At 27.0% G+C, this 17,542-nt stretch overlaps 8 protein-coding genes across 8 annotated transcripts in view; 4 read left to right on the top strand and 4 right to left on the bottom strand. All coding sequences in view use genetic code 12, as the record gives it.

Annotated features, from left to right (window-relative positions):
* Positions 1-3,310: 3,310 nt before the first annotated feature.
* On the bottom strand, positions 3,311-3,876 carry CYP1 (peptidylprolyl isomerase; the record flags this gene model as incomplete). Its single annotated transcript, XM_051765906.1, has 2 exons — positions 3,311-3,574; positions 3,652-3,876. 2 exons carry the CDS (start codon positions 3,874-3,876, stop codon positions 3,311-3,313), a joined length of 489 nt encoding a protein of 162 aa, XP_051617771.1.
* Positions 3,877-4,835: 959 nt separating this feature from the next.
* Positions 4,836-5,393, bottom strand: AHP2 (Ahp2p; the record flags this gene model as incomplete). Its single annotated transcript, XM_051765905.1, has 1 exon — positions 4,836-5,393. One exon carries the CDS (start codon positions 5,391-5,393, stop codon positions 4,836-4,838), a length of 558 nt encoding a protein of 185 aa, XP_051617770.1.
* A 436-nt stretch (positions 5,394-5,829) lies between these two features.
* KGF54_005137 (uncharacterized protein) lies at positions 5,830-6,270 on the bottom strand (the record flags this gene model as incomplete). Its single annotated transcript, XM_051765903.1, has 1 exon — positions 5,830-6,270. One exon carries the CDS (start codon positions 6,268-6,270, stop codon positions 5,830-5,832), a length of 441 nt encoding a protein of 146 aa, XP_051617769.1.
* Positions 6,271-7,564: 1,294 nt separating this feature from the next.
* KGF54_005136 (uncharacterized protein) lies at positions 7,565-9,715 on the top strand (the record flags this gene model as incomplete). The annotated part of the gene is made up of 1 exon (XM_051765902.1): positions 7,565-9,715. The coding sequence occupies one exon, from the start codon at positions 7,565-7,567 to the stop codon at positions 9,713-9,715; it is 2,151 nt and encodes a 716-aa protein (XP_051617768.1).
* A 102-nt stretch (positions 9,716-9,817) lies between these two features.
* KGF54_005135 (uncharacterized protein) lies at positions 9,818-11,029 on the top strand (the record flags this gene model as incomplete). Its single annotated transcript, XM_051765901.1, has 1 exon — positions 9,818-11,029. One exon carries the CDS (start codon positions 9,818-9,820, stop codon positions 11,027-11,029), a length of 1,212 nt encoding a protein of 403 aa, XP_051617767.1.
* A 1,380-nt stretch (positions 11,030-12,409) lies between these two features.
* KGF54_005134 (uncharacterized protein) lies at positions 12,410-13,360 on the bottom strand (the record flags this gene model as incomplete). Its single annotated transcript, XM_051765900.1, has 1 exon — positions 12,410-13,360. The coding sequence occupies one exon, from the start codon at positions 13,358-13,360 to the stop codon at positions 12,410-12,412; it is 951 nt and encodes a 316-aa protein (XP_051617766.1).
* Positions 13,361-13,559: 199 nt separating this feature from the next.
* KGF54_005133 (uncharacterized protein) lies at positions 13,560-14,243 on the top strand (the record flags this gene model as incomplete). Its single annotated transcript, XM_051765899.1, has 1 exon — positions 13,560-14,243. One exon carries the CDS (start codon positions 13,560-13,562, stop codon positions 14,241-14,243), a length of 684 nt encoding a protein of 227 aa, XP_051617765.1.
* A 2,587-nt stretch (positions 14,244-16,830) lies between these two features.
* Positions 16,831-17,542, top strand: part of KGF54_005132 (uncharacterized protein) — a gene marked incomplete at both ends in the record, with an annotated part of 1,385 nt that continues 673 nt past the window's right edge. Inside the window, 2 exons of the mRNA XM_051765898.1 lie at positions 16,831-16,833; positions 17,497-17,542. The exon at positions 17,497-17,542 is cut by the window's right edge and continues 673 nt beyond it. Coding sequence (XP_051617764.1) covers positions 16,831-16,833; positions 17,497-17,542 — 49 coding nt within the window. The remainder of the gene's footprint in view (positions 16,834-17,496) is intronic.

Here is a 17,542-nt window from a genome sequence, read left to right as displayed (position 1 = left end):
TAATCTGAAATTTTATCTTCACTTCACTATTGAAAACTATTAAAATTTGCTGCTATAGGTTTTAATATTATTTCCAAATTTTTATTATGTTTATTAAAAATATAGCCCAGAAAAAGGCAAAAAGGGTCGCCTCGTAAATATCATTCACACAACTTTAAAAATTTCGTAAAAATTACCGACTCAATAAACGTCGTACAAGAACTAACTCAATAAACATCGGACAATAAATAATAAGAGTTTGAACATTTGAGTGATCATGAGAGTGTTCTGAATATATCCTAAAGAGTATACATGTAAAATTGATTAAAGAATTTTTTATTTTATTCATTTTTTTTGTTGTTTTTTTACCACTTAGTACATTAAGGACTGCCTTAGTTTTGATTTTTTACCCCACGATCGTGGATTCACAATTAAGGTTAATAATCACGTAGAATAAATACATAATCTTTTTAAGAAGCTACTGGAGATCGTTATTATACATCTTTCAGTGTTAGGGTTTTAACAAAAATTTTTAATTAATGGTTATTTGTTAATACAAAATTGAGATTCTTATTTACTAACTTTGTACTATTATTTTTCAAATTATTTTGCAACAATTTTGTGTTTCAATTTCTGATGTAACAAATTGCCTTAATCAAATTTATGAAAAATTAAGCCTAGTTTTATTAATAGGTTTCATCAACGTTTAAAATTGATTAAAAGTGATTTCTAAAAATAGGTTTAAATTTCTAAAAATAGAGATCACACGATAGTTACAATATAAATTTATTTCAAGCCAACTTAATTATAGGCTTTATCAAAATTAATATAGTTTCTAATTATATAATATTCAAGTTTCTATAAATAGGTTTATATTAAATAAATCAAAACTTATCATTATAAAACAAGTAAGTATCATTAACCAATTTTTAATATTTGAGTAGTTAAACCAATTTCTTTTTTTAATTGAGTTTGGTGCTTCATAACAATCATCATAAAAAACATTTGTAATTTTTTCATAATCTTCTTCATCATCATTTGATTCACAATTTTTAATTTGATTTAATTCATAAATAATAAATTGATAAATTAAATAAAATTTAAATGAATAACTAGCCAATTTAAAAAAATAATCAATATCAACAATATTTCTTGGTGTAGGAAATTCAATTTCTTCTTCTTCCTTGAAGTTTATAAATAAAAATGAATTACTTATAAAAAATGGTAAAAAATTATTATTACATTCTTTAATACAATTTAATAAACTGCTATGATTAATGTAGTTGATTCCAAATATTAAAAAAGGTAAAAAAATTTGTAAAATTATAAAAAATTGAATTCTTTGGGAATATATAGTAATGAATTTATAAATTAAATAAATGCATGAACATAACTGTAAATTAAAAAATAATATTTCTAATCCTAAAGTTAAATTATATGATGATTTGGATGATAAATTTTTAAATTTTTTTATAAAATGAATTGGATTAAAATTTAATTGAAATCTTGTAATGAATACCAAGTTTATGAAATTAGATAATATATCAAAATAAAAATCATCTTTTGTTGATGTTTCACTAACTTCAAACTCTCTTGTTGTTTGGTAAGCTATAATTTGATCTATAAATTGATAATATACATATGATAAGATTATAACTGATGATATTATTGGATTATGAATTATATTACAAATATAATTTTGTATAAATTTTATTGATTTATCATATATTGTTATATTAATTGGGGATGATTTTTCTATCGACATTGTGATGAAGTATGTATATGACTTTGATGCAAGTACTTTGTATTAATGAGAACCTAAATTTTTAATGCTATAAAATTTGTAAATATATAAATAAATGAATGTGAGGTATAGTATATCAAGGAAATTATATAATCTAATGATAATATGCTATATATAATTTTTGTGGTATAATGATTTAAGATATAAAATCTAATGAGTGAAATTAAATTCAATGAAAATCTATAAGATGATAAAATAATGAAAAAAGAATGAGTTGTCAAATTTTTGAATATAAGATCTTAAAATTGTAGAAAATCTAAATCTATTTATATAAAATGAGCACACGAGTATACATTTTAATACTTATTTAAAACTAATTATAGATTTACTAACTATTAATTCAAACATGTGGGTTATAATAAAAATTATTGCAAAAAAAAAAAAAACACAATTAAAAAATATATTTAAGTAATTTAACTTAATAAGAAATTATACATTTACCCTTTTAGATTAATCATCACTCACTCAGTATTATGCATTGATAAATCTTTTAAGTATATAATTATGAGAATTGAGACTGAGGAGTCAGAATTTAGTGTTAACTCATCTTTTCCATGATATTTAATCTGAATAATATAGAAATTTCTGTTGTAACATTAGAACCCCTTATAATGTTTTGTAACAGGGAAAAGTTTTATAACTTAAAATTATTCAAGGGTAATAAATTTCTTTTTTTCTAACTATTTCTTTTTAAAAAGTTTGTTGTTGCAAAATTGAAGCAATTGTCAAAAACATTAAACTAAATTTTGATTTAAACTAATTGTATTTCAATTAGTGATTGTTTAAATATTATTTAAACACGATTGTCAAAAAAAGAAGACTAAATTTTATGATAGACTGAAAAAGTACCCAAATATTTGGTAGCACCAGTTTGAGAAACGTGGGTCACCTTGATTAAAAATTTTAGCCTAATTGTACAAAAGGATTTGTTTAGTAACTTCCTTAATTATTATTGTGTACTAAACTTTCTATTTATTAAAATTATTTGATTCTTAAACGCATAGTTCAAAACCAAATAGTTGAAACTAAATAGTTTTAAGGTTTTGATATTTAACACAGTATAAGTTTTAATTTTTAATTCTAAACTTGCAAATTTTATATAAAAAAGCAATAAACAGAATGCAATAATCGGTAATACTTGGGATTCAAGCTTATCATTATTTTATATATCAAAACTTTGAAGCAAGCTAACTCTGGGAACTTCATTAGGTTTGAGTTTTGCACCTCTTTAACAATGATACTATTATAGATCATAGCCAAGCCTTAACTTAGTCTTTTCAAGAAATTTGAAACGATTAAACATAGCTGAACAAGTCATAGTAAACGAACTTTCCTCATATTTTGTTGGAAGATTAACAACTGCTTGATATGCTTTTAATATTTGAAACCAAATTGGTAGCTCAATTTGCAACCTTTCCTCTCATAGACAAACTTAATATATTAATTTTCATACTATTAAAATAACAATCATATATTCTTGTTAATAAACAACTACACTACTAAATAAACATAATTTGTCAATTAAATTTATAAAGCACCTGATTTTTCAATAGTAATTTTTTTAGAAGTAGCACCAGAATTTGAACCAAAACTTTCAATTTTTTTAACAATATCAAATCCATCAGTAACTTCACCAAATACAACATGTTTACCATCTAACCATGAACATGGAACTGTAGTAATGAAAAATTGTGATCCATTAGTGTTTGGTCCTGCATTTGCCATTGATAATAAACCTGGTCTATCATGTTTTTTAGTGAAATTTTCATCAGCAAATTTAGTTCCGTAAATCTAAAAATCAATTGAGTTAGTATAACTTAAGTTTGTCTTTTAATGATTATTTTATGCAATTGGCAATTGAAACATACTGATTTACCACCGGTACCGTTAAAGTTAGTGAAATCACCACCTTGTAACATAAAATTTGGAATAACTCTATGGAAAATTGATCCTTGATAACCAAAACCTTTTTCACCAGTAGCTAAAGCTTTAAAATTTTCAGCAGTTTTTGGTACAACATCATCATATAATTTAAAAGTGATTTTTCCTAATGGTTGACCATCAGCGGCAACGTCGAAATAAACTTGTGACATTTTAAAAATAATTGATTTAATATGAATTGATTCAATTGAGTTGAAAAGCAAGAAGAAAAAGAAAATGAACGTGGTTTTTATATAAATTTTTCAGAACATTTTACGTTATTGTAATTTTTTTTTGTTGGACAAAAAGACTGAGATTTTTAATTTAAAATACATTTCGGACACTACTCTGCCCTGTTTTACAAGTACAAGATCAGACATTTTTTAACCCCATGATATTTTGTTAGCGAAGATTTTACACCCCTTCAATGTACAAGTCAATTTATTCATAAATCATTCCGGCTGAGTAGAATGGCCCGATATGTTTAGTTTATTAGTTATTGGCAACGAATTCAAGACAATTGAAGCAGAGTTGAAATCGGTGAAATAGAAATTAGAGGAGTTAACATAGAATAAAAAGTCTGTCGGAGTAAAATAAAAGTGAAACTTATGATGTAATTAGCGAATAGAATTTTATAGAAGAAAATGTATTACACAGACATTTCTTATCACGTGAGTTTTTTAATGACATTTTTAAATAATTATCGCCAATGTCTTGAACTCAAAAAAACTGACAGTAATCTACTTATATAGCTAAGGTATTAAGTATAATCAGCAATGATGATTTCCAAATTAGCAAAAATACTAGCAAAGATTTTAGGTACTTCATCAAAAGAAAATAACAAAGAAGAGAGATTATTAAAAAATTGGATTTAAAATTGCGATTTGCATCTAATTAGCACCAAGTATATATCGGAAAATAAATAATCACATCCTAAAATACAGCTTATAACCCAATTGTACTTCCACTTATAACTTTGCTACAGTCGTATGGTAACTATATACTCCTTTTCTCTCAGTTTCAATCCTAAAATAGGTAAATTATCTAGTATTTGCATCAATTGGTTATGGTTAAGAAGAACAAAAAACGAATTGACCACAACCTATAAATCAACTCTTTATTCACTTTATGCTTATAACTTTGCAGCAACAGCATCATATCCAGATACTCCAACTTTTCTTTCAGTTTCAACTCCAAAATAAGTATATTTTCTAGAATTTGCATTAATTATAGTAGCATACCTTGAATTTCTTGTAAAACCCCCCACACTATTAGTTAAACCATTTGAAGAACTAAATTGAGTATCACTAGCGAAAACCACTTCAGGAGAATCCTTTTTGAAATCCACATATTCTTTAGTTAATAATTTCCCCCATGCATTTACAACAAATGGATCATTACTTGTTATTACCAAAATAGCTCCAACTCCTTTCGATTTAAGATGATTTAAATTTAATAAATATTCCAAAACATGTTTTTCATGACATAAGGGTGTGAATGCGCCAGGTGCTGATATGAGTAAAATGTTTGGAGTTGATGTGCCGGCATACTTGTTGATTAATTTATCCATATTTAATTTGATTGGTATATCACATTTTAAGGGATCTATTGCTGATGGATTTGATAAATCAATTGGGATATATAGAAAGTTAATACCTTCTGGAAATGTGGAGCCTTCTTTTATCGCCATATTGCTTCTTGATATATGAGAATGAATCGATATGAGATTGTAGAAGATGATTTTCGAAGGTAATCTGTTATCTGATTTGAAAAATTGAAATTCGGCTACAGCCGTTTCAAAATGTGGCACCTACACTACTTTTGATATTCTATACCGAGCATGTAAATATATTGGAAACATCAAAAACAATATAATTAAGGTAATGTTTCTAAACTAAAGAATACTTAGCTTCAAACGGCGAGGACAAAAATCCATACTTAATGTTAGTTCCTGAAAATCAAAAGAAGTATCGATAGGACAAAGAACTAGATAGCTTGAGATTTGGAAAACAATTATTAATTACAAACAATAAAACTATTAACAAAAACATTTACAAAAATTGACTAAGAATTGAATGTTTTGAATAAATGTAAACAAATGGTATCATCAAATTAAAACCTTTCAACTAGTATTTAGTATGAGCAGGTGGAGGACCATCTGGAGCAGAAAATTGTTCATTACCACCAACATCATGTTCAGCTTCTCTACCATAATAACCATTATTTTGTTGACCTCCACCATAACCACCATAACCATCATTACCATATTGTTGATTATTATATCCACCAGTTTGTGAAGTTTGAGGATTTTCTGGTGGAACATATTGTTGTTGTTGATTATTTTGATAATATTGTTGATTATTATCTGGATAATAAACTTGTGATGTTGATCTTCTTCTTCTACAACAAAATAATATTAAAAAGAAGAAAATTGGAATTAATACTAATAACCAAAGTAACCACCTCCATCTATACCATCCACTGTTGTAATTGTTATAATATCCTCCATAATATCTTTTGAATAATTCAAGTACTTCTTTTGTTTCTGAATCTGATGGAACAATCATTTTGACTTGTAGCTGGAAAAAAATTGAGATGAATGTTCTTGATCAAGCTAAAGAAAAAGGTATGAAACTATATCATATTATAGATTATTTGGAATTTCGATGGTTATTTAAACTAAAATTAAATATATAGCAATTTAGTCTTGCACAAAAGAAATAAACATAAAATTATAAATAGTAACACAATTTTATTTAGTTAGCCTAACGTACATAAGGGTTTCTTCTTCCTAAATTTCGAGGAGTTATTTTCGAACATCCAACACTGCTATTCCAAGACTTAAGTTGCTTAGCCGTATATGACTTTTCTCTGGGGTTGTTGTTAAATAGGATTGCTTCAAAAGTTATGATGTCATTAATTTTGTGTTTCGTTTGAACTATCCAAAATCTTTTCTAAATTTAAGAGCTTTAACATTCAACTGAAATTTAGAACAATTTTGAACTATAATTTGGACTATTGTTTAATTTTGTTGTTATTGAGTGAGTTATTGCTAATTAAGGTACAGTACAATTGCTTACGGCTTTATTTTTAGTCTTATAGTTTTACAATTTTTTAGCTTTTCGTAATTCTATTCAATTTGCCATAAATTTTTATTGTGTAATTTAGGAAAAAACCCAATCAACGTCGATTGTAACTCTTTGTATATGTTGTAAAGTCTTACTTCGTTATAAAGTTGATTTTGTTTCAAATATTTGTTTAGTAAACTTCAAAACAATTAAAACTTTTGGGTGCAAAAAAACTGAATATTTAAGGTTTAGTTTTTCATTAACTTTTAAAGCTTTTAAACCGACTGGATAAAAGACGAGACAAGATCTACAAACCACCTAGGGCTTTTTAGAACTGGGTTCAAAAGAGATTTGCAAATTAATCGAGCACAAGACGCGTCTTATAATTTCTTTGAATTAAAATCATAAACAAAAATACGAACAATATTAATACATGGTCGTCAATTGATTTATACAAGATATCATACAAACATTCAAAGTCTGGTTATTTCAATATTTAAACATCAAGTGTTTGTCAATATCAAATGGTAACATATTACAACTCTTTTGGCAGTTCATTGTTGAATTGATAAAAATAATAATTTACGAAATCAAAAATATTTAATAATAAGTTTTGACACAAAATATATTTACTTACAAAAGATAAAAAAAAAGTTTATTTTTTCTTAAATTTAATAAATTATAATTATTATATATTTAATTAGGATAAGTTTTTACAACCATTTTGAATAATAACAAAAGGATATCATTAACTTCAATTAACAACAACTTAACAATTTTTAGCATATGATTTATGACTTCAGATAATCCTTGGAAAGAAGAAACTTCCGAGTTAACCCCCACACAATCACCACAAAAATCTACATTATCAAATACTTCAACAAATTCAAATTCTTCAACTCCTTATAGTTCTAAAAAACCATCAACAACTGGAGGAGAATTACGTCCATTAAGATTAACAAAACAAAGATCATCAACTTCTTCAAATTCTACACCTACATTATCTTCTTTTTCAACTAATAATAATTCACCAAGTAGAAAATCAAGTGTACCAAATAATACCCCAACTGAAGATGGTTTCCAATGTCGGCCCATGAGGCTAGGTTCTCATCGTCAGAACTCAGAAGCTGGTGAATCATTCACGAGAAAAAATTCAGAAACATCATCAATACAACGTAAAAAATCAATCCAAATCAAAAATTTACCAATTAACAAAAGAAATAGTGAAACCAGTGTTCATTCATCAGATCATAAAGATAAATATGATGATATGATTTTTGCAATATGTCTAGTTGATTTTCATCATCAAAGAGGTCCGGAAGTTCAATGGTGGAAATCAAGATATCATCCAGATTACAATCCCGAATTATTTAAAAATATTCCATTCCAAGCATTACCTGATGGCTCTCATTTATTTGAAGAAACATTTCTGAATTTCAATTTAGTTTACGATTTTGATCAAGGTAACTCAATTGATGATTTTGAAGCATTAAATAATTTCAAAGGTGATCCAAGACATCTCAAGACTTTATTTGGTTGTTCATGTGTTCATCAAGTTAAAACTAGTGATTTAAGTACTGAAGAAAAAGAAAGAAATAAAGATATTACAAGATCCATAGTACAAAAAGCAGTTGTTGTTATAGTCAGAAAGCAACCGATTTTCACCAAAATTAAAGAAAAATTATCAATTATCACCAAAAGTTATTTCCTACAAGAAAAATTTAATGATTATGAAGTTTTGGAACACTTATTTGATAATCTAAATAATCAATACAAATTATTAGATAATGAACTACATATAAATGAATTAGGAGAAGAAGAAAACTATATAAATTTGAATCTACGATCATCAATACTAAAATTCAAACAAGATTATATGGTAATTTTCAAAGCTTTACTACTTGAAAAGAAAATTTTAATATATTCAAATAACAACTTGGAAAGTTTAACTCAATTTCAAAACAATTTAATTTCATTAATTCCAAATCTCATTAATAATCTAGATGATTCGGGATGTCCATTAATTGATTATATTGAAACCAACGGCCCATTAAAAAAGCCAGAATCATTGAAACAAAATAGCAGGTCATCGATGTTGAGATTTTTTGGATTACCTTTACAAATATTCAACACAAAAAATTCATTTTGGAACCCCTACTTACCACTACAACAATTGAATGAACTAAAAATTGAAAGTTTTATGGTTGGTTGTTCTAATTTATTATTTGTTAATCAAGCTACATTATTTGGTATAGATTTGTTGATCAATCTAGATACTAATGAAATCTCATACCCAAAATCTATATCACAACCGGACTTTTTTGGATTAAGTAGTCAAGATAAAAAGTTCATGAATAACATTATCAATAATGCTGATTCAAAAGATGACTTTGTTGGAAACGATGATCATATAAGATATCAATTTGAAGATTACATAAATCTGTTAATTTCAACAACAAGATTTAATCAATATCAAGAAAAAATGAATCAACCACCACCTGGTTTCAAAGATGTAAGTGTAGGTCATTTATCAGAATTCAATAAGTCATTTATTGAAAATTGGTCTAAGACTCAAAATTTCAAAATTTGGAATGCAATGGCTGATGAATCTATTTTTGATTTTGTTGATCCAAAACATATTAGTCATTCTTTAATAAATCAACCAGTTTCAATTAATAAAAATATAGCTAATTTTTTTAATAACTTTAAATTTCAAAAATCTACCAGTTCAATTGATGAAGAAAATACTATAAAATCTCATAAATTTATAGAAAAAGAAAATAATTCAAGTGGTGATAATGATGAACAAAATGATACTGTTGATGAATTAGTCGCAGGATTTGAAAAGGTAACTAGCACCACAACCGAAGAAGATAAGAAACCTACTACAAATAATAACGTTGCTAATAATGGTTGGGCAAATTGGGCTTTCAAAAAAAAATAGCTGTTTAAGTAATGATATAATGTAAATAAATTTTTCACTCTACCTACTTTTTTTTGCAACAAAAATAAATTTTTAAGACATCTCTAAAAACCACAACCAAAAATGAAACATCCATTTCAAATACTACTAGCCAACGAATTAGGAACTCATCTATATGCAGCAGTAAAAAACCACATTATAGTATATAACTTAAGCACAGGATCTCAATTGGGTCATTGGTTTGATGAACAACAATCTCAACATATAAATGATCAACAAATACGTAAAACTGGTAAAACACTTACAGCAAAATCCAAAATATTAAATCACATTAAATGTTTATCCATTACAAAAGATGAGAAATACTTAATTGCATCAACGGATTCAGATAAATCAATATTAATTTTTGAATTAAATTTCATAAACCAAAAAAATTGTCTAAAATTATCAAAAAGACAACCGATGCCCAAAAGACCAAGTTCAATAACAACAACAACCAACGAAGTAATAGTAGCTGATAAATTCGGAGATGTTTACTCAATACCTATTGATTCAAATGAACCAAAATTAGAAAAAAATTTACAACCTTTATTGGGACACGTTAGTATGTTAACTGATGTATTAGTCACATCACATAATAATAAACAATTCCTTATTACTAGTGATAGAGATGAACATATAAGAATTTCCAATTACCCTAAATCATACGTCATAAGAAATTTTTTATTAAGTCATGAAAATTATATATCAAGTTTAAGTCTTATTAAAGGTACTGATTATTTAATAAGTGGAGGAGGTGATGATTATATTTTAGTTTGGAATTGGGTTACTGGAGAACTTATAACAAAATTTGATATTAAATCTGAAGTAGCATCATACTTAACGGATGATCATTTCGTACCTGAGAAATTTAGAATTGATGAAAGAACTACTGAAATCAACATAAGCAAAATATCAAATATGAAAAAAGGTAACAAAACACTAGTTCTAGTATTAGTTGAAAAATTATCAGTTTTAGTAATCTTGGAATTTGACGGAAAAGAACTCAAGTCAAGCCAAACTATACATGCTTATTCACCATTAATAACATTCACTAATTCTAAAGACAAGGTTATCGTGTCAATAGACCCAAAAGATCTGGAAGAATCGGAAGACCTAAATTATATTTACTTTGAGATTTACAAGTTTAACAAAGAAAATGAACTACTTCCTGATAATGACTCACTGCATGTTGTACGGAAAATTGAATCACATTTTCCTGTTGAAGTTAAAAATAGAGAAGAATTTGCTGAATTATACCCTGTTTCTGCTTTAAGAAAAAGAAGTGAACATTAACTTGGGATCAATTATCAATCATGAATAGATTTTTAATGTATTAGGAATCCGAATAAGTCAAATTTGTAGCTTGTTAAATACTCTTGCATACTGTTGGGTATCACTTGGTACTGTATACTATCACAGACCAAACTCTAAATTTATATACAAGAGTATTGGTGCAAAAAACAAAAATTATATCAAAGATTGCAAAATAATTTTGATCGAGCTACATTCATTAGACTACTCTTACTTTTAAAAGCAAAGTAAAAAAATGGTATAGTCAGTATAGGATGTATAATATCAAAAACATCAAAAGAGATAACTTGAGAGAGAAAGGACTCAATTGAAAAGTTTCGTATACGCAAATTATAAGTTTTTGGTGCCAAATTTGAGAAAGAAATTGGAACAAAATGAATAAAAAAATACTACCTAACCTTTGATACTCTTAGCAAAATCTAAATTGTTTAATGCTGATGTCTCTATTCTAGAATTTTCATTTATGCTTACATTACCATCAAAATTCTCAAGGTGGGTTTGCTAAGTATAATCTTCCTCTATTAAGTTAGTTTCAATTGAGGATAAAAACCAGCTTACGATACTCGAAAGAGATTTTAACTTGACTAATCTGTCCTTTAATGATACGAGGGCAATGATGAATGTCAAATAAGTCGACTGAAATCTCCTGCTTTTTGCTAAGAAAAAATTGGAGAATTTTGCCAAATGACGGCGAAGCACACACTCTATTCCCAGGAAGCAAAGTAAAGTACTCGAAACAGCCCTTTTTATTGCTTCATTGGATTCATCTAGCTAACTTCTCTCTGAATATGCGGGAAATGGTTCATGTGACAATTTGGTTGGCGAGATATCTAACAAAACAGCTTTCTCGCTCAAACGAGCACTTACAGCTCTTTAAATAATCTTAAAAGAAAGATCCTGCTTCGTCAAGCTCATTGTTTTGTTGAATACATCGCTAACACCTTTATTTGTGGAGATATTGACATTTTAAAATTCATGTCTCAAGAAATTACACAAAGTCGAGGTGAGTTGTTACACAAAAATAAAAGTACCAATTATGCTAATTTTAAAGAATGGCTGTAAACATTTGGTTCATCTGACTAAGATGAGCTACTTTTCAGCTTCACAGTGGCTGTGGTTGTTGAGTTATTTGCATTTGGAAATTTTAACATCCGTACCTCAAAAACGCGGAGTTATACATCCGCTCACGTGCTCCAATACTCAAGTACTAAAATCTTAGAATTGAATGTTAATACATGCAATAATGAATTAAATGGATCTCTGAATCTAATTTTGTATTAATAAATAAATAACCAAATAAATACATGAATAAATAAAGTAATAAATAAGTTAATAAATAAATAAACCAAAACAAAAACAAATCTATAAGAAATAAGAATTTAAATATTTCTTAAAAGCTTTACTAACAAAATCATTATTTTGTAAAACAAATGATTTATCATTTTTGAACAACCAAACACTAATCATCCCTAATATTCCAACAGTGTTTAAAACAACAAGACCAATTCTTTTCCAATTTTTTGAATATAATGAATTTAATTTTAAAATTCCATTTGTTACATGATAACTTACTACCCATACTAATCCACTTAGACAAATTTGATTCAAAATAGGATTTTTCAAATTGAGAACATATTTTATATAATCTAAATTTATTAATGACGAGTCTCCTTCAATTGATAATGGTATATATCTAAATTTATAAAAATGATACAATAAAAATGGAATTGCTAAATATCCTGAGAATTGTAATGGTGTTAGATTAGAATATTTTGTAGTGAATGATTTCTTATAACCTAATCCAAAAATTGAAGATATTCCACCTAATCCTATTTCATCATCATTTTCTCTTAGACTTAAATTACTATTGTTGATTTTAATAATATTTTCTGAATTTTTAATTGCATGTTTGTGTGAACCTTGACCTCTTTTGTAATTTTTAACAATCCTTAACGCTATTCCAGATACAACATGAGTTAATGAAGAACCAATAATAACCAAAGATTCATAAAATGGAATATCATGATAAATAGCTTTTGTAATTGAAAATACTTCATCTTTTAATTCAGGTTTTATTGGTAAAATTGGAACCACTATGACTGATGTTAAATGTATACCTATAAATGATAAAAATGAATATGCACTATATTTTTGAATCTTGTATAATACTGGAATTAACCATTTTGAAGTTGATTTTTTGGGTTTCTTGTTTGAGTCTGTTGATTGATTATCTTCCTCTAAAACATATATGGGACTCGGTTGAACTTTATGTAGTTCCTCTATTGATGACACCGATGGTGATAAGTAGGACATTGATGACTTGAGTCAATTGACTAAGAAGCTTTATTTTATATTATGGAATTTTAAGGCTTGTGATATTCTTTTCATTAAGTCATAAGAAGTGATAAAAAAAAGTACAAAATAAAATCGATCTGATCATACAAAATCAAACTTATCTTGTATCATCAATTACTTCAACTAATTCAACCCTTACAACGACATCATATACTCAATGTCATCATCATCCTTTTCACAAATTAGATCACAAGCATTAAATCTAGAAAATCAAACAGAATCATTATTATCAAAATATTCACAATACATTCAACAATTATCCCAATCATTAGAAAGTTCAACGGAAGAAAATCAAATAAAACAACAAATAAATGATTTATTAACTAAAAGAGATACATTATTACAAAAATTAAATAGAATAAGTGAATCATCAACTCAAGAATTGTCCACATCGAAAATCCAACAAATTCAAAGACATTCACAAATCTTAAAAGATAATCGAATATCATTTAATAAGATAGATCAAACCATTCAAGAAGAAAGAAATCGAAACAATTTATTATTTTCAATTCAATCAGATATAACTAATCATAAAAGAAGAAATTTACCAGAAGAACAACAAGAAATAGATCCAGATTCTTATATTCTAGAAGAAAGTCAAAGATCAGATAATTTAAATTCTATAGCAAATAGATTATTACAGGGAGCTTATTCAACAAGAGATGAATTAATTAATCAAAGAAATATATTGAGTAATTCAAATTTAAATATAATGAGTAATATTCAATCAATACCTGGTATTAATGTTTTGATATCAAAAATTAATTCAAGAAAGAAAAGAGATACTCTAATTTTAGCTGTTATTATTGCTGTTTGTATATTGTTATTGTTTTTTGTTTAAGAATATCATTTCATCGATATAAGTGGTATTAGGAGTTTAAATAAAAAGGTTATTGATCGATTCAGTATTGATGCTTTACTTTGGCGCATTGATGTAGAGAATAGTTTTTCTATCATTAAACTATTCTATCATTACACCTTGAGCTTTAAGTTTGAATACTTCACCAAATTTTTAAATAAAAACAATTCTCATCTGGTGCCTTAAGAGTTGTGAATGAGAGATAATTTTCAAACATTTCATTTGATTCCTTTGAACATGTCACTAATTATGCCCTTCACGGAACCTAAAGCTCACTTCAACCAGTATACGGATGGCAATTACTCAATTTGAAACCAACCTATAAGTTTATTTCAGTTTGGAGTTGAACCTAATGTATCGGGTCTGATGAAGTTACCTCTTGCCGTTTTTGAGATGACCAACACATTGTCCAATACTATCATATTTCACATCAATAGCTTAGACCATATCAAATAATCCAATACTATCACATTACAGATCAGTTTCTGCTGCTTCTACCAACTGACCAAAATCAATACATTCAACATCAATGCTTGCTGCTTCAACAGCCAAGACATGCTTATACAGTCCTACCCAATCAAATACTCCTGATTCAACTTCAAATAACTCACCAACAATTACTGCTGCTTAATGTGCTGCCACTTTACAAATTTTAACAATTTCAAAATCAACCCGTAGCTTATTAGTGAATAATGGATTATAAATGTATAAAATACAATTAATCCTTAAGAACAAAGTAGTGTGAATTTGAACAAGATTGAAATTGAATTAAAAATTGTAAACCTGAAAAAGAGCTTTTGGATAGAGTTAATGTTAAGAGCTTGGAAAAGTTGATTCTAATGGGAGTATTGGTCTGATTTATTTTTGATGTTTTTATTGTTTTGTATGTCGTATTAATTTAACGAATTTTGCTCTTTGTGAATACTAGCTTATCAGAGTCATGTAAGTGAATCATTTTTTATAATTAACATTGAGTTCTATTACAGAATAAGTCTTGCTCTTAGATATACTATATGAAGAATAGATAATAAAATAAATTGTATAATAATTTAACTATAAATTAAGTTGATTATAATGATTGTTTGATGTAAGAATATATTTTAACTGTTGTTATAATAACAAATGATTTAACGCGCTAAATTTGAGGACTACTAAACTTATATTTACATATTAAGATTTTTTGAACGTCAAAGATAAGACTTATTTTACATCAAATCATTAACAAAAGTAATTTCAAGTCAAGTCATTTGTTCTATTAATTGCCATTTAAGATCGAATGTTTTTTAAAAAACTAAACATCACCGGATAATGACATAAAATAATGCAGAATTAGGGTTCGATCAACTATTTAAATTATATCCAGCAAAATCATTTCGTTTAATTTTAGACGTGTCAATAATCAACTCATTTTTAATTAATTCACGTCAAATATGGTTATCAAATTTAAGGATATTAACTCCTAGTTTTTGTTGAAGCGCTTTAACTTTCAAATTAGATTTCCCTCATCTTTAAGATTTAAGAATTTTCAATCAGATCTAATCGATTAAATTTGCCATTTTACAAGTCATTATTTATTTTTTAAAACTTTGAAGTGGCGCTTCTTGTTTTTATTGCAAATTACATCAGTTTCAGACAAATGGAATGAGTTGATAAAGTGATAGAATAAAGCAACAGCTTACCAATGAATATTTCGAAATTTCCAATTATCCGAAGTTAAAACCGCAATCAGGTTATGACATGGCAAAAACATAAAGACATTTTTAAAGTTGTTGTGAGGCAATGATACAGATATTAATTTAAGTTGTATTAATAACAGATTGTAATAACGTATCAAAAGCAGAAGAGTATACGTCTTGGATCAATTTATTTCAAAATCATATGTCCTCTTTTTAACAGCAGGTTCATGTACTTCAAATATGAAACTGGAGATTATATGGTAGAATAATTACTAATATGAATTTGCATGAAATTTAGGTACGGAAATCATTATTTGTTTTTGGGAACTTAGCAGAATTAGTTGAAGATATAAGACATAGACAATTCTTGGATGGAGTTACAATCCCAAAAAACGTTAAAAAAATTATTTTCAGTTATAAATGAAGGACAATTTAGCAATCCAGAAGATTTCAACCCATTAATTGACTCCATAAAGTACCAAGGGGATTATTTTGTTGTAAGTGGTGAATTTAATTTATTTTTAGATGCTCACAAAAAGTTAGAAAATGTATTTGGTCACCATGAAGGTGATTCAGAAGATGTTAATTATTTACATAAAGGGGCGAAAAAATATGTTTGAAGTGTTGCTAACATGGGGTTTTTTTTTCAAGTGATCGTTGCATTGATGAATGTGCAGAAAATAATTGGAATGATGAACCTTCAAATTATTAGATTGTTAAATTTTGAGTTCTTTGTAAGTGGGTTCATCTACATTTATACAATTCTAGATGAGAACATAATATGAAAGTACAGTTGATAAACAATATTGAGTTTAAGTCAGAATGCAATTGTTGAAGTCTCGAAAGTCAATTAGAAGACGAAGTTGGTGCATACCTGGGATATTTAGAAACCAATGGTTCTCACAGATATATACTTAAAAAGTATTTGCAACATACGGGGAAATGATGATCTTTTGATTTTAGTTGACACATTTAAGTTGCAAATCCTGATAGGGACCGCTACCAACCCACTACAATACTTCAAATCTGCATTCCAAATTTATTTGTGGTTATTTAGGGTCTGACTTTGCATCAATTGAGATACACAATAACGATCCACAATAATGATCCACATGTTAAAGTTGAAGATAGCATTACAAAATAACAAAAATCACCAAATATAAATTCCCAAGATTTTCCCAAAAAGATTTCAAAATTTATGTCACTTTTTTTTTACTTCTTTTTCACTAACAATAAATTCAACCTTTTATCAACCTCACAACATACTTCTTCTGATTGTGAGTTCAAAGTTTATAAATTCAATTCACTTTATTGTTAATTAACTCAATTTTTTTTCGATTACTTATTAATCATGTCCATTTTCAAACACATTTCATTATTCCACCACTCAAAAAAATCAACTAAACCATCATCACCAGAATCATCATCAATTAAAGAATCATCACCAAGATCATCATCAACTGATAAAAAACACCGTAATATTTTCAAAAAAATATTCAAATTAAATAAAAGATCAAAGAAAGCACCAACACCACCACAACAACAACAACATAATTTAGTTCAATCAACTGCACAACAACAACAACAACAACAACAACAACAACA

The sequence above is a fragment of the Candida jiufengensis genome (genome assembly GCF_024610255.1).
Source record: "Candida jiufengensis strain CBS 10846 chromosome Unknown scaffold15, whole genome shotgun sequence".
NCBI classification, from domain to species: Eukaryota; Fungi; Ascomycota; class Pichiomycetes; order Serinales; family Debaryomycetaceae; genus Lodderomyces; species Lodderomyces jiufengensis.
This window is presented reverse-complemented; position numbering and strand designations above follow the sequence as displayed.